The sequence below is a fragment of the Microcaecilia unicolor genome, chromosome 12 (genome assembly GCF_901765095.1).
Source record: "Microcaecilia unicolor chromosome 12, aMicUni1.1, whole genome shotgun sequence".
NCBI classification, from domain to species: Eukaryota; Metazoa; Chordata; class Amphibia; order Gymnophiona; family Siphonopidae; genus Microcaecilia; species Microcaecilia unicolor.
The window spans coordinates 100,041,351-100,055,193 of NC_044042.1; the positions used below are offsets into that span (position 1 = coordinate 100,041,351).

Consider the following 13,843-nt stretch of genomic DNA (forward strand, 5'->3'; position numbering starts at 1 on the left):
TATTCGAGATGCGGTTGCACCATGGAGCGATACAAAGGCATTATAACATCTTCATTTTTGTTTTCCATTCCTTTCCTAATATACCTAACATTCTATTTGCTTCTTAGCCGCAGCAGCAAACTGAGTAGAAGGTTTCAACGTATCATCAACGAAGACACCTAGATCCCTTTCTTGGTCCGTGACTCCTAACGTGGAACCTTTCATGACGTAGCTATAATTCGGGTTCCTCTTTCCCACATGCATCACTTTGCACTTGCTCACATTAAACGTCATCTGCCATTTAGATGCCCAGTCTCCCAAAGTTCCGCTTGTAATATTTCACAATCCTCCCGCAATTTAAACGACTGAATAACTTGGTGTCATCAGCAAATTTAATTACCTCACTAGTTACTCCCATCTCTAGGTCATTTATAAATATGTTAAAAATCAGCAGTCCCAGCACAGAGCCCTGGGGAACCCCACTAACTACCCTTCTCCATTGAGAATACTGACCATTTAACCCTACTCTCTGTTTTCTATCTTTTAACCAGTTTTTAATCCACAATAGAACACTACCTCCTATCCCATGACTCTCCAATTTCCTCTGGAGTCTTTCATGAGGTACTTTGTCAAACGCCTTCTGAAAATCTAGATACACAATATCAATCGGCTCCCCTTTATCCACATGTTTGTTCATCCCTTCAAAGAAATGTAGTAGATTGGTGAGGCAAGATTTCCTTTCACTAAATCCATGTTAACTTTGTCTCATTAATCCATGCTTTTGAATATGCTCTGTAATTTTGTTCTGAATAATAATCTAACATTTTTCCCGGCACCGACGTCAGACTCACCGATCTATAATTTCCCGGATCTCCTCTGGAACCTTTTTTAAAAATCGGCGTTACATTGGCCACCCTCCAATCTTCCGGTACCACGCTCGATTTTAAGGATAAATTACATATTACTAACAATAGCTCCACAAGCTCATTTTTCAGTTCTATCAGTACTCTAGGATGAATACCATCCGGTCCAGGAGATTTGCTACTCTTCAGTTTGTAGAACTGCCCCATTACATCCTCCAGGTTTACAGAGAATTCATTCAGTTTCTCCGACTCATCAGCTTGAAATACCATTTCCGGCACCGGTATCCCACCCAAATCTTCCTCGGTGAAGACCGACGCAAAGAATTCATTTAATCTCTCCGCTACGGCTTTGTCTTCCCTGATTGCCCCTTTTACTCCTCGGTCATCTAGCGGTCCAACCGATTCTTTTGCCGGCTTCCTGCTTTTAATATACCTAAAAAATTTTTTACTATGTGTTTTTGTCTTCAACGCAATCTTTTTTTCGAAGTCCCTCTTAGTGTTCCTTAGCACACTTGCATTTGACTTGACATTCCTTATGCCGTTCTTATTATTTTCAGTCGGTTCCTTCTTTCCATTTTCTGAAGGATTTTCTTTAATAGCTTCCTTCACCTCACTATTTAACCTTCTTGGAAATTCATCAATGTAACTTTCAGTTGCTCATAATCAGCAGAAGCTTTTTTCACCACAGATGTTGAGATTTTTTTATATGTTTTTTTTATTTAAATCACATCCATTCAAATACAAGTTTCAAACAATACAAAAGCAGTGCAATCACCAAATGGAAAGTATAAAGACATCAGCAAATAAGCAACTAGACCCCTTCAATATGACTTTAAGAAGAAAAACCTTCATAATACCTATCCCATCCTATACATCTCACCCTGCCCCAGGAGCCAGTCTCCCAATCCTGAGCTATCCGTGTTATTTAGATTTTGAGGTATTTAACAGCATGGTGCTTCTTAAATTTCTGCAACCAGTCTTCTAAATATTCACACTCACCTTCGATATTCAGTTCTTCATGGTATTTTCTAGCTTGCTTCATGACCATCAAACCAGTCAATGGCATAAGTTAACTTCTTTGCTGTCGAACCCACTTAATTAGCACAAGATCCAGACCTTCGTTTTTTTTCCTCTATGCAAGGTTTTCCTATTTTTCATTAATTCTGTCATCGCTATCACTGTAAAAGTTCACAACTTATTTCTGTTTCTTTACATCATATATGGTTGTAGTTCCCACACTATAATCTTTGGTTAGACAGTGCACAGATTGTTCAGTAACTCTTTCTGTGCTATCGATAATGACAGACGCTTCCTTTTCTGCTTTGTACTGCTACTCAAAGGGGAATCTGCAGCTCTTTTTCACATTTCACAATCCTTAACGAGCAGCATAGGCATAAATGACTGGCACCAAAATGTTTGGATTTTGGAGCGTTTTTGGTTTTCGGAATTTCAGATAAAGGATTGTGTACCTGTACTGTATGTGCTGTTTGCATGATTTGAGGTGGAACATCCCCATTCTGCTTGGTTAATGGCATAGGAGCCGACTCTGTGGGTGCTGTGGATGTTTGAGCACCCCAATAGTGAGAAAATTCCTTGGATGTGTCCAAGGAAGGGTTATTTCCACTGGGCTTAGCACCCCCAATAATTTTGAAAGTTGGCTCCTATGGTTATTTTTTTTAAATTTATAACAACTAATTTTACAAGCACTAAAATAACTTGCCCGAAAGACAGAGAAATAACACACAAGAATTATTTTCATCAGGTACTATACTCTTCCTTAGACCCTCAAAATAGGGGAGTGAAACAGACGAGAATCAATTAAACAACAGTAAACAAGAAAATGTGGTGATTATCCCCAGTTATTATTTATCTAATCATTATTCCACATTGATCGTCTGGTTGGCTCCTTCAAATCCAAAACGGTGTATAGTCAATTTATTTGGTTGGAAACATACTTATTGTCCAATGTTAGTGGAAATAATACACCTGATTTCATTTTTTTCTCTTTTAAACCAAAATTATTTAACAATACAAACACTTGAGTCTCTAATCCAATTCCCACTGATCAAGGTAATCCCAGTTCGCAGGCTTCACTCCTCTTGAATTAATATACCAAGAGGAATCATTTCAGAAGAAAAAACTTTAGGAGTCATACCCAGAACTCAGGGAAAACAACAATCTTGATATTAATCATCTGTAATAATATTCATTTTGTTCAAATTTTTCTGGTCTATTAATCATTTCAAAATCTCAACCATTTCCTACTCCTGTAGAACTTCACCTGCTGTATCAATTTTTCATTCTCAAAGGATTCAACTAGATTATCCACGTGGCTCACCAATAAGACTATATCTGAAGCAAAATTATTTACCACCACCGTTAGTTCCTGGAGTACCCTCCAGATGATATTCAATGTAACCTCCATGGGAGCCAAAAACTCCAAGCTGATAGCTCTTATGGGTTTTAGGAGTGGCACCGCCGACACGGGTTCAGCTGTAAACGACTTATGTTTCAGCATACATGCCTAACTCACTCCTCACTCCCCTGGACATGGTGGTTAAATGATTTGGGAATGATGAAGTTGTTTCCAGGTCCAAGAGCAATCGACGCTCCTTCGCCAGCGCTAATCAAAGGACTCACCAACCCAGTCATCTGTGGGCAGCTCGTCACGCAGCGGTCCCACACTTGCTGCACAGGGGACAAAAACGCTGGCCATTGGCGGTTGACCCCCCATTGTTCCCTTCCTCTCAGTTAAGGTAAACTGCAAATGCAGAGAGGAAATTTCAAATAACAAAAACAGAACTTCAAGGACAGCTGGGCCGTTGAGCGTACGAGCTTCAGGTCGCCATCTTTCCACTCTCCCTAGTGGCTCCTATGGTTAATGGAATCATCCCCTGCAGAGCTGCAATGAAAACATGACCAGTATATAGGGGCCCCTTGTGCTGCTATGTTAGGAAGGGTGGAGAGGAAAAGGTACACTTCTACAAACGGTGAATGTTTTTATAACCAGGCAAAACAAAATAAAAAGGTGTGCTTGTGATGATAAATAGAAAACGTAAAACATGATACCTGCAAGACCTTCCTGTAAGGAAAATATTACATAAATTGAAAATGAAATACCTCATTGTCTAAGTCCAGTTGAGCAAAATCACCATTGCAGCGGAAGCACTTAATTTGCCCATCTAGGGTTACATTCATGTCTCGTCCGTACCGCTCAATTCTTACAGCATGCCATGCTGATCATCCAGGGAGGCTCCCAAGGGTGACAGTAGTGTGGCCTTCAGTGGCATGCACTGGGCTGCTACCTAAAAATGGGGGGCGGAGAAGGGGAGAAAAGGGATTGTCAAGTTATTGTGCCTGCTCCACATCAGGACAGCTGAAACTCACAGGCTGTGATGGTTCCTGCATGCACAGGGCTGCAAGTGAAGAAAGAACCTCACAAGAGTCAGTCCCTTCACTCAGCTGTTTTCTTCCCCTCAAAAGAAAAGAATAGAGGAAGAATTACAATTAAGATACAGCAGAAAATTAAAGACGTAAATATTTGAAGTTTTGTTGACATGGGAAGTCCCCCAACATTTCACATATGTTTTTTAATCTTGGAAGGAAGAGGAAAAAGGACTACGGTAAGGACATAAAAATGCCAAGGAAAATAGTTTTCTGAAACTCTGACTTGTAGCTGCTGAAAGAGGGAGAAAAAAAAAACAAAAAATAATTTACTTTAAACAATGCATTTATCTGTGAAGAATGCCATGCTGCTATTCTGCTTCATGGGTGTCGTCGTCGATAACCACACTGCGGCTAGAAAGCGAATAGAATGTTGGGTATTATTAGGAAAGGTATGGAAAACAGGTGTGAGGATGTTATAATGCCGTTGTATCGCTCCATGGTGCGACCGCACCTTGAGTATTGTGTTCAATTCTGGTCGCCGCAATCTCAAGAAAGATATAGTAGAATTGGAAAAGATGCAGCGAAGGGCGACTAAAATGATAGCGGGGATGGGACGACTTCCCTATGAAGAAGACTAAGGAGGCTAAGGCTATACAGCTTGGAGAAGAGACGGCTGAGGGGAGACATGATAGAGGTATATAAAATAATGAGTGGAGTGGAACAGGTGGATGTGAAGCGTCTGTTCACGCTTTCCAAAAATACTAGGACTAGGGGGCATGCGATGAAACTACAGTGTAGTAAATTTAAAACAAATCGGAGAAAATGTTTCTTCACCCAACGTGTAATTAAACTCTGGAATTCGTTGCCGGAGAAAGTGGTGAAGGCGGTTAGCTTAGCAGAGTTTAAAAAGGGGTTGGACGGTTTCCTAGAGGACAAGTCCATAAACCGCTACTAAACGGACTTGGAAAAATCCAAAATTCCAGGAATAACATGTATAGAATGTTTGTACATTTGGGAAGCTTGCCAGGTGCCCTTGGCCTGGATTGGCCGCTGTCGTGGACAGGATGCTGGGCTCGATGGACCCTTGGTCTTTTCCCAGTATGGCATTACTTATGTACTTATGTACCTCAAAACATCTTGCATGGAGATCAAAAACAAATCAACATACCCCTAACACAACAGGTGATGAACTATGCTTCATTTGAATCATTAAGATGAACAATTTGCCATCCCTGGATTGGCCACTGTTGGAAACAGGATGCTGGGCTCGATGGACCTTTGGTCTTTCCCAGTATGGCAATACTTATGTACTTATGTACAAAATCTAGGAAAGATTATTTCAGGCAGACTCCCTGTCACCACTCATGTTTTGTTTATCCAACAAATATGCTTCTTAAATTCTGAGGCCATGGATTTAGCCTCAACCCTGGAGACTAATGACCCACAGACAACATCATACCTACAGTTTCTAGATGATTTGAAGCTTTATAGCACCAGTGATCATCATTTGGTACAGTCTCTCCTAACCTTTTCAAGACCAAGACACATCTATATTTTCAAAAATGCTGCATGGTACATCAACCTCTGCAGTAGGGGCATAGCCAGAAGCCCATTTTGGGGGTGGCAATGTATTTTCTCTAAGCTCTTCCCATCCACCTCCACCTGCTGCATTTTAATCATACCTTTGCTGGCGGGAATACCCAAGTACCACCAGCTGAAGAGGTTCACTGTCTGAATCCCCGCCTGTGCTGCTCAGTTAGCAGAGTGCTTCAGACACCGATGCCAGAACTCCTGTGCATGCTCGGTTCAGTTGCCAGCATCAGAGGCTGAAGAAGGCTGCTAACTTCCGCGCTGCTCAGGCAGCACTAGCAGGGATTTGGGCAGTGGACCTCTTTGGCTGGCAGTGCTTCGCTATCCCTGCCAGCCATTAAAAAAGTGCCACAATTTTGGAGGGGGCTTAAGCTCAAAGGGGAGGGGGGTCCCAAGGCCATCTTGTGGCTAATGTCCCTGCTCTGTGGATAGGATTATCAACTGGCTTCAGAATTGTCTGACAGGATTGATCTAATCCTGGGTTTACCCCACTTCATGCATGGACTTGCTTTCCTTAGCAAATGTAATTAAAAAGTCTGACCTACAAATCCCTGAATTCAATAGGTAAACCAAAGACTGGATCAGCTCTAGAAACATTGCCAATAGGCTCCAGATTTATCTATCTGTGAAGCAGACACTGTGAACTTGGGAGAAGACTCTTATGGGCAAAGAAATAGCTAGAAAGCCCCACCAGAGGCTGAAAAGATTCAAAAGATACCAGCTCAGATGAAGAAAGAGGAGATGGTGCTGTGTAATGCACAAAGCAGAGCATGGCTATTTTTGCCCTATATGTTGCCTGTAAATTCTCACTCTTGAGGGATCATACTGTATCTAGGAAAAAAGAGAGCCATTTGGGACTACATATGTGCTGAGAAAGGACCTCCAGCGTATTTAAGAGACTTGACTATGTGTCTTGTGCTGACCTTGACTTGAGCAACAGACAGTGGTGAATTATTTTCTAAGGCACACTAACTTTGCAGAATAAATCCAAGCAGTGGAAATATTCTTAAATAACAGCAGGATGATTTCTGACCAAGATAAATGCATTAATAAGAGCTGAAAATGTCTCTTTGACATTTACCTAAACATAGAAACATGATGGCAGATAAGGGTCAAATGGCCCATCCAGTCTACCCATCCTCAGTAACCAATAACTCTTCCTAAGGGATGCCACATGCCAGTCGCTCGCTTTCTTAGATACTGACACAGTCATCTTCACAGCCTCCACTGGGAGGCCATTCCACTCATCCACCACCCTTTCCGTGAAAGAGTATTTTCTTAGATTCCTCCTAAGCCTATTTCCTATATAAAACCTATATAAAGAAACTGTATTGAAAAATCTAGAAGAACAGAAAGGGCACTAACCCAATACGATCGCAAAGAAACATAAGGACTGATATTCAAAGACACTTGTCCAATAAACAGGTGATGCGAGTGATATTCAGCAGCATTAAATGGACTACCACTGAATACAGTGGTAAACATATTTATTAATGATCTAGAGATGGGAATAACTAGTGAGGTAATTAAATTTGCTGATGACACAAAGTTATTCCAAGTTGTTAAATCGTGAGAGGATTGTGAAAAATTACAAGAGGACCTTACGAGACTGGGAGTCTAAATGGCAGATGACGTTTAATGTGAGCAAATGCAAAGTGATACATGTGGGAAAGAGGAACCCGAACAATAGCTACGTAATGCAAGGTTCCACGTTAGGAGTCACAGACCAAGAAAGGGATCTCGGCTTCGTTGTTGATGATATGTTGAAACCCTCTGCTCAGTGTGCTGCAGTGGCTAAGAAAGCAAATAGAATGTTAGGTATTATTAGGAAAGGAATGGAAAACAAAAGTGAGGATGTTATAATGCTTTGTATCGTTCCATGGTGCGACCGCATCTCGAATATTGTGTTCAATTCTGGTCACCGCATCTCAAAAAAGATGTGGAGGGGCATTTTCGAAAGAGAAGACCACGTTTCGATTTGGACGTCCTTGCAAAACGTCCCGATCCAGGGGCAGGTAAATCCGTATTTTCAAAACAAGATGGACGTTCATCTTTCATTTCGAAAATACTGTCAGGGACATCCAAATCCTTAAATTTGGTTGTCCTTAGAGATGGACGTCCCTAGACATGGACGTTTCTGATTTTCAGCGATTTTCAAACCCAAGGACGTCCATCTCAGAAACGACCAAATGCAAACCATTTGGTCATGGGAGGAGCCAACATTTCTAATGCACTGGTCCCCCTGACATGCCAGGACACCAACCGTGCACTGCAGTGGACTTCATAAATTGCTCCCAGGTACACAGGTCCCTTACCTTGTGTGCTGAGCCCGCCAAAACCCACTACCCACAACCGTACAACACTACCATAGCCCTTACAGGTGAAGGGGGCACCTACATGTGGGTACAGTGGGTTTTGGGGGGATTTGGAGGGCTCGCTATTTCCTCCACAAACGTAAGAGGTAGGGGGGGTAGGCCTGCATCTGCCTGTCTGAAGTGCACTCACCCACTAACACTGTTCCAGGGACCTGCATACTGCTGTCATGGACCTGAGCATGACATCTGAAGCTGGCACGACATATGTTTTTTGAGGGTGGGAGGGAGGTAGTGATCACTGGGGGAGTAACAGGAAGTCATCCCCAATTCTCTCCGGTGGTCATCTGGTCAGTTCGGGCACCTTTTTGTGTCTTAGTCGTAATAAAAACAGGTCCAGGTGAAAACGTCCAAGTGTTCATCAGGGACGTCCTTCTTTTTTTCCATTATGGGTCAAGGACGTCCAAGTGTTAGGCACGCCCAAGTCCCACCTTTGCGACACCTCCGACACGCCCCCTTGAACTTTGGCCGTCCCTGCGACGGAGTGCAGTTGGGGACGTCCAAAATCAGCTTTCGATTATACCGATTTGGACGACCCTGGGAGAACGTCCATCTTCCGATTTATATCAAAAGATGGGCGTCCTTCTCTTTCGAAAATGAGCCCAATACTGGAATTAGAAAAGGTACAGAGAAGGGCGATGAAAATGATAAAAAGGATGGGACGATTTCCCTATGTGGAAATGCTGAAGGATCTAGGGCTCTTTAGCTTGGAGAAAAGATGGCTGAAGGGAGATATGATAGAGGTCTATTAAATAATGAGTGCAGTGGAACGAGTAGAAGTGAATCATGTGTTTGCTCTTTCCAAAAATATTAGGACTATGGGGCATGCAATGAAGCTACAAAGTAGTAAATTTAGTACGAATCGGAGAAAATGTTTCTTCACTCAACATGTAATTAAACTCTGGAATTCGTTGCCAGAGAATGTGGTAAAGGTGGTTAGCTTAGCTTGGCTTAAAAAAGGTCTGGTCGCCTTCTTAAAGGAAAAGTCCATAAAGTCCATAAACCATTATTAAATTGACTTGGGGAAAATCCACTACTTATTTCTGGGATAAGCAGCATAAAATGTACTGAACATTTTTGGGATCTTGCCAGGTATTTGTGACCTGGATTGGCCACTATTGGAAACAGGATGCTGGGCTTGATGGAATCAGTGTGGCAATACTTATGTACTTATGGCCATAGCTAGACTGAAGGGAAGCACCCCAAACTGGAAGTTTTGACCCAGAATTTCAAAACGGAGAAATCGTTGATGCAGAGGCCAGATCAGGATATGCAAGTAGGCTTTGGTAAGATCTAGTGCCGTCAAATATTCCCCAGACTGGACTGCTACAATGACTGAACGGAGAATTTCCATATGGAAGGTGGAGACTTTGAGGGTCCGATTGACTGCTTTGAGGTCCAGAATGGGACAAAAGGAACCCTGTTCCTCCGAGGGGACAGAACAAATGGCATGAGGAGAGATGAGCCTATCTAGAATATTCTTGAGAATAGCCGCTTTTACGCAAGACCGGCAGGGGGACTCCGGAAATGCGTCAGGAAGCAGATGCGCCAATTCTAAGGCATACCCTTCTCGAATAACCTCTAGTGCCCACTGGTTGGAGGTAATCTGGGCCCACCTCTGGAAACACTGCGCCAAACGTGCTCCTACCAGAACCAGAGGCTGGGCCCTGATACCCTCATGAGAGGAATGAGAGGGGGCCTGGAACGAGGCTCCCAAGTCTTTGCTTCCCTTACGGCCCCCCACGAAAGGCCTGATTCCTTTGGAAAAAACGAGAACACTGCACCAGAGCCATTTTACCTGACCGGAAGCACCGAAAATCATGCCCACGACCCCGGTTTGATAACACTCCCCGGCTCAGAGCTCTAGGTTGATCCTCCAGGAGCCTGAGAACTTTGGTTTCTCTGAGATTGTGAACCAGCTTGTCTAGGTCCTCGCCAAACAACAGAGCCCCTAAAGGAAAATTTACTGAGCTTTGACTTAGAAGCAGCATCCGAAGACCAACCTCTAGCCGCTACCCTCAAGGCCATAGACTTGGCAGAGGCCCGTAGCAAATCATATAATGTGTTCGCTAGAAAGGCAGAGCCCATCTCCAGCTTGGCCACCTCAGCATCAATGTTGGCCAGATCGTCTGAAGATCTATCCAGGAAATGGATGATTATGAAACAGATGATGAAATGAGCAGGAAGGCACATGTGACGAAATTCAACAACCTCCTGTCTTTTGCAAGAGCTCTGGAGAGTCTCAACACTATGCGGGCCTATCTGGAAGCCACTGGATGTCAGTGCTATGACAGTTTTTACTGTCTGGCAGACGTAGTCTATGGAACTCACAGACACAATAAGACTGTATAACGTCAGTTAATGGAGACTGTATACTGTACAGTACTGTACATATGTTTATCAGATGTCAAGCTTCTTTGGGTCACAACGGTTAAGCGCACGCTTTGGTTAACTGCATGTATTTCTTTGGTCCCAGACCCTTGCACTTAAGCGGATTGCACTGTATATGTAAACCACTTTGGTTATACCACAGAAAGGCAGTATACGAAATCCATGGCCCTTTGACCTTTACTTAAAGCTTAACTCAGTGTTTACAGAGGCTTTTGGTTACTTGATTGAGGATATCCACTGAGTTAAGAGAATGCCTGCAAGAATAAGTGGTGGTTTCTGCTGTATAATGGGTTGGTGCTTTCCTATCATTTATTGTACTTCCAATTCTTGTTATGTTACTTTTTACTAATATGTAAACTACTTTGACCTATTTGGATATGGCAGTACACCAAATGATAATAATTGATAAATAGAAATTTTTGAAAACCTGCTACTTACTCAAGAATACCCATGGCATGCAGTTTTGAAGGAGGCATGTTCTATGTACATTGAAAAGTGTATGTGGTATGACACAATTTGCAAATGAAATACATATATAGCTCTAAAAATCTCCCCACTGGAATTATACCTGCTCACACCTTTCCATTAGTAGATCAAGGTGAGTTACATTCAGGTAGGGTGGGTTAGGTGAGACAGGGAGAACTGGGTGGATGAGGGACAGGGAGAAATGCATGGAGATAAGAGGGTGGCAAAGCAGTACAATTTTATGGTTTATAAAGGGCTAACCCACCCTCAGACTGTCACTGAAATGCTTTTATGTTTCACTTATATATACTATCATCTACCAACATTTGTTTATTTCCAATCTGACGAAGAAGGGCTACCTTTGAAAGCTAATCAAGAAATGTATTAAGTTATGTCCAATAAAAATGGTATCTTATTTTCTTTTCCATGTTTTATTTTATTTCTATTGATTACTATCCCTAGAGAGCTCACAATAAAACTTTGTATCTAAGGTAATGGAGGATTCATAGGACTTGCTCAGTGTGATTTGAACCTTTGGCTTCCCTGGTTCTCAGCCCACTAACTATTCCTTCATTCAGCTAACTATTCATTTAGAATTCAGGTCTGGAGTAGTGATTGAAGGGCAGTTGTGCTTACTTCTCTGCATTTAAAAAAAACACCACAAAAATCCCCAAATTTGAGTTTTTGAACCTAATTCCTTACTTGATTCCCTTTAGATGTACTGGTTGCAAAATCTGCTACTTATCACATGCAGAGCCCTGAGTGATGCTGCTCTTCTTTTGAACTTGTTTCTTTTGTAGAATGCCTTTTTCTGTTGTACGTGCCACCAAATGCACGTTTTGACTTGCAATCTTATATGTATTTTACAAAAGGCTCTGTTCAGCAATACATTTGTAAATATACTATAAACTGAACATCCCAGCTTGAACATCTCTTTTCTTACCTTGACAACCTATGCAAAATCAGAATTAGAATGTTATGAAGTTCTGAACAAAGGCAAACAGTTTTAACAAGACCAGCTCTGTAGCAATGTTACAGTTTCATTTCTCTCTTATCACTGCTGTACTAAATTATCACAAACAAAAGGTTTTTCATTATGCTTTGTTTAGGGCAAGGGTCCCTAGATCAAGTCCTTGAAGGCTGCAACTCAGATGGGTTCTCAGGATTTCCACAATGATTATGCATGATGCATGTTTGCATACAGTTAAGTGTGTACATGTAAATAAATATCATACACAAACATTGTGAAAATCTTGTAAAAGACTATTTTGTTGCCACAGGGTCAGATTCTGTATATGGCACCTACAAAATCCACACAGAAAAAAATTACATCTAGGTGTATTCTGTAAAGCACGCCTACATTTTATAGAATAGACTTAAATTTCCACGTGGTATACAGAATACATCGAGCAGCTCACCACGCAACTAAATTTAGTTGATCCATGTAGGACACGTTTTACTTATCGTAAATCCCGATGCCTAAATTAAGTGTACTGCGGGTGTATTCTATTAATGTGCATAGATTTTAGAAAAGCCCATGTACTGCCCGTGGCCACACCCCCTTTTCATCTATGCGACTTAGAATTTAAGCGCACCAGGTTATAGAATACACTTAGTGAGTTGTGCACATAAATCTCAATTAATGCCATTTTGTGCTGATAATTGCTTAACATCCAATTAACAGCACTGATTACCTAGTTAACCAATTAAGTTATGTGTATTGTTATTGAATATACTTTGGCTTCTGTGCAGATTTTCAGGCACCTATATAGAATCCAGGGGATAGTGAACAAGATTTGGGGACCCCTGATTTAAGGTGGAGATTTCCACAATGTGACCTGCTCTATGTCAAGATTCCTGTGTCCCAAGTAAGACCAAGTTTTCAGCTTGCCTAGACTGATGTGGAACACCAGCTGCGCTTTCCGCAGTTCCGCCATTATGTAGTCACCCTGAGACCCTTCGGCATGCATGAGGAGTCCATCTTTTTCTAGAGTTCTGAAGTTGAAGGATATGAGGTCTGTCAGGGTACGGCTTGTTTTCCCCTTCAAGCGGTAGGAGATCAGATCATTCCCATCAAAAGAGAGGACATCTGAATCTGAAATACATAAATTTTAAACCTATTCAAAGAACATTTTTGAAGTTTAAAAAAATGTATATATATATTTTTTAATAATAGAATATAGTGCTTAAATAATAGGGGCATTTAGAACTGAAATTATACAGAACTGGCGCCAGCTTTGGTCAGAGATATTAGATACACTATATAAGATAACAGAGGTGATTTATCCCTTAAGCATGGACCAATGTCTACTACATTTTAAGCCGAAGGGAGTCCAGGGTTTTATTCACCACTTTGCCACCTATTTGTTTGTGGCATGCAAATTGACAATTGCGACAGCCTGGAAAAAACCATGTCTGCCGGGGCTCCAGTCGGTTATGGAAAAACTGGACAGGATCCAGCTGATGTCAAAGCTTATAGCTCTCAGAAGGGGACAGATTGTTCAATACTATAAACTGTGGGAAGTTTATGACAAATGGAAAAAAGCCAACCAAACTACAACTTCATAACTTTTTCCAGACGGTTATTGGGGTGGGGGGGGAGTTTAAACCAGGGGGGGAGGGAAGTGTAAGCATTGAGGCAGACATTTGAGGATATTCTGTTTAATATGTCTACATGTTTTCTATGTATAGGCAATTTAAAATTTCTACATTGTAACATGAGTCACAAGATATAATGTGCCTTGATTAATATGTTAAGTTGGCAAAATTACAAATAAACAATAAAAAAGAAAATAA

General features: G+C 41.6%; 1 protein-coding gene across 1 annotated transcript in view; it reads right to left on the bottom strand.

Moving 5' to 3' along the window:
- The window catches only part of CNTNAP1 (contactin associated protein 1), a 394,500-nt gene that overhangs the window by 269,703 nt on the left and 110,954 nt on the right, over positions 1-13,843 (bottom strand). Inside the window, 2 exon segments of the mRNA XM_030221745.1 lie at positions 3,963-4,147; positions 12,939-13,142. Of these exon segments, the coding sequence (XP_030077605.1) occupies positions 3,963-4,147; positions 12,939-13,142 (389 nt within the window).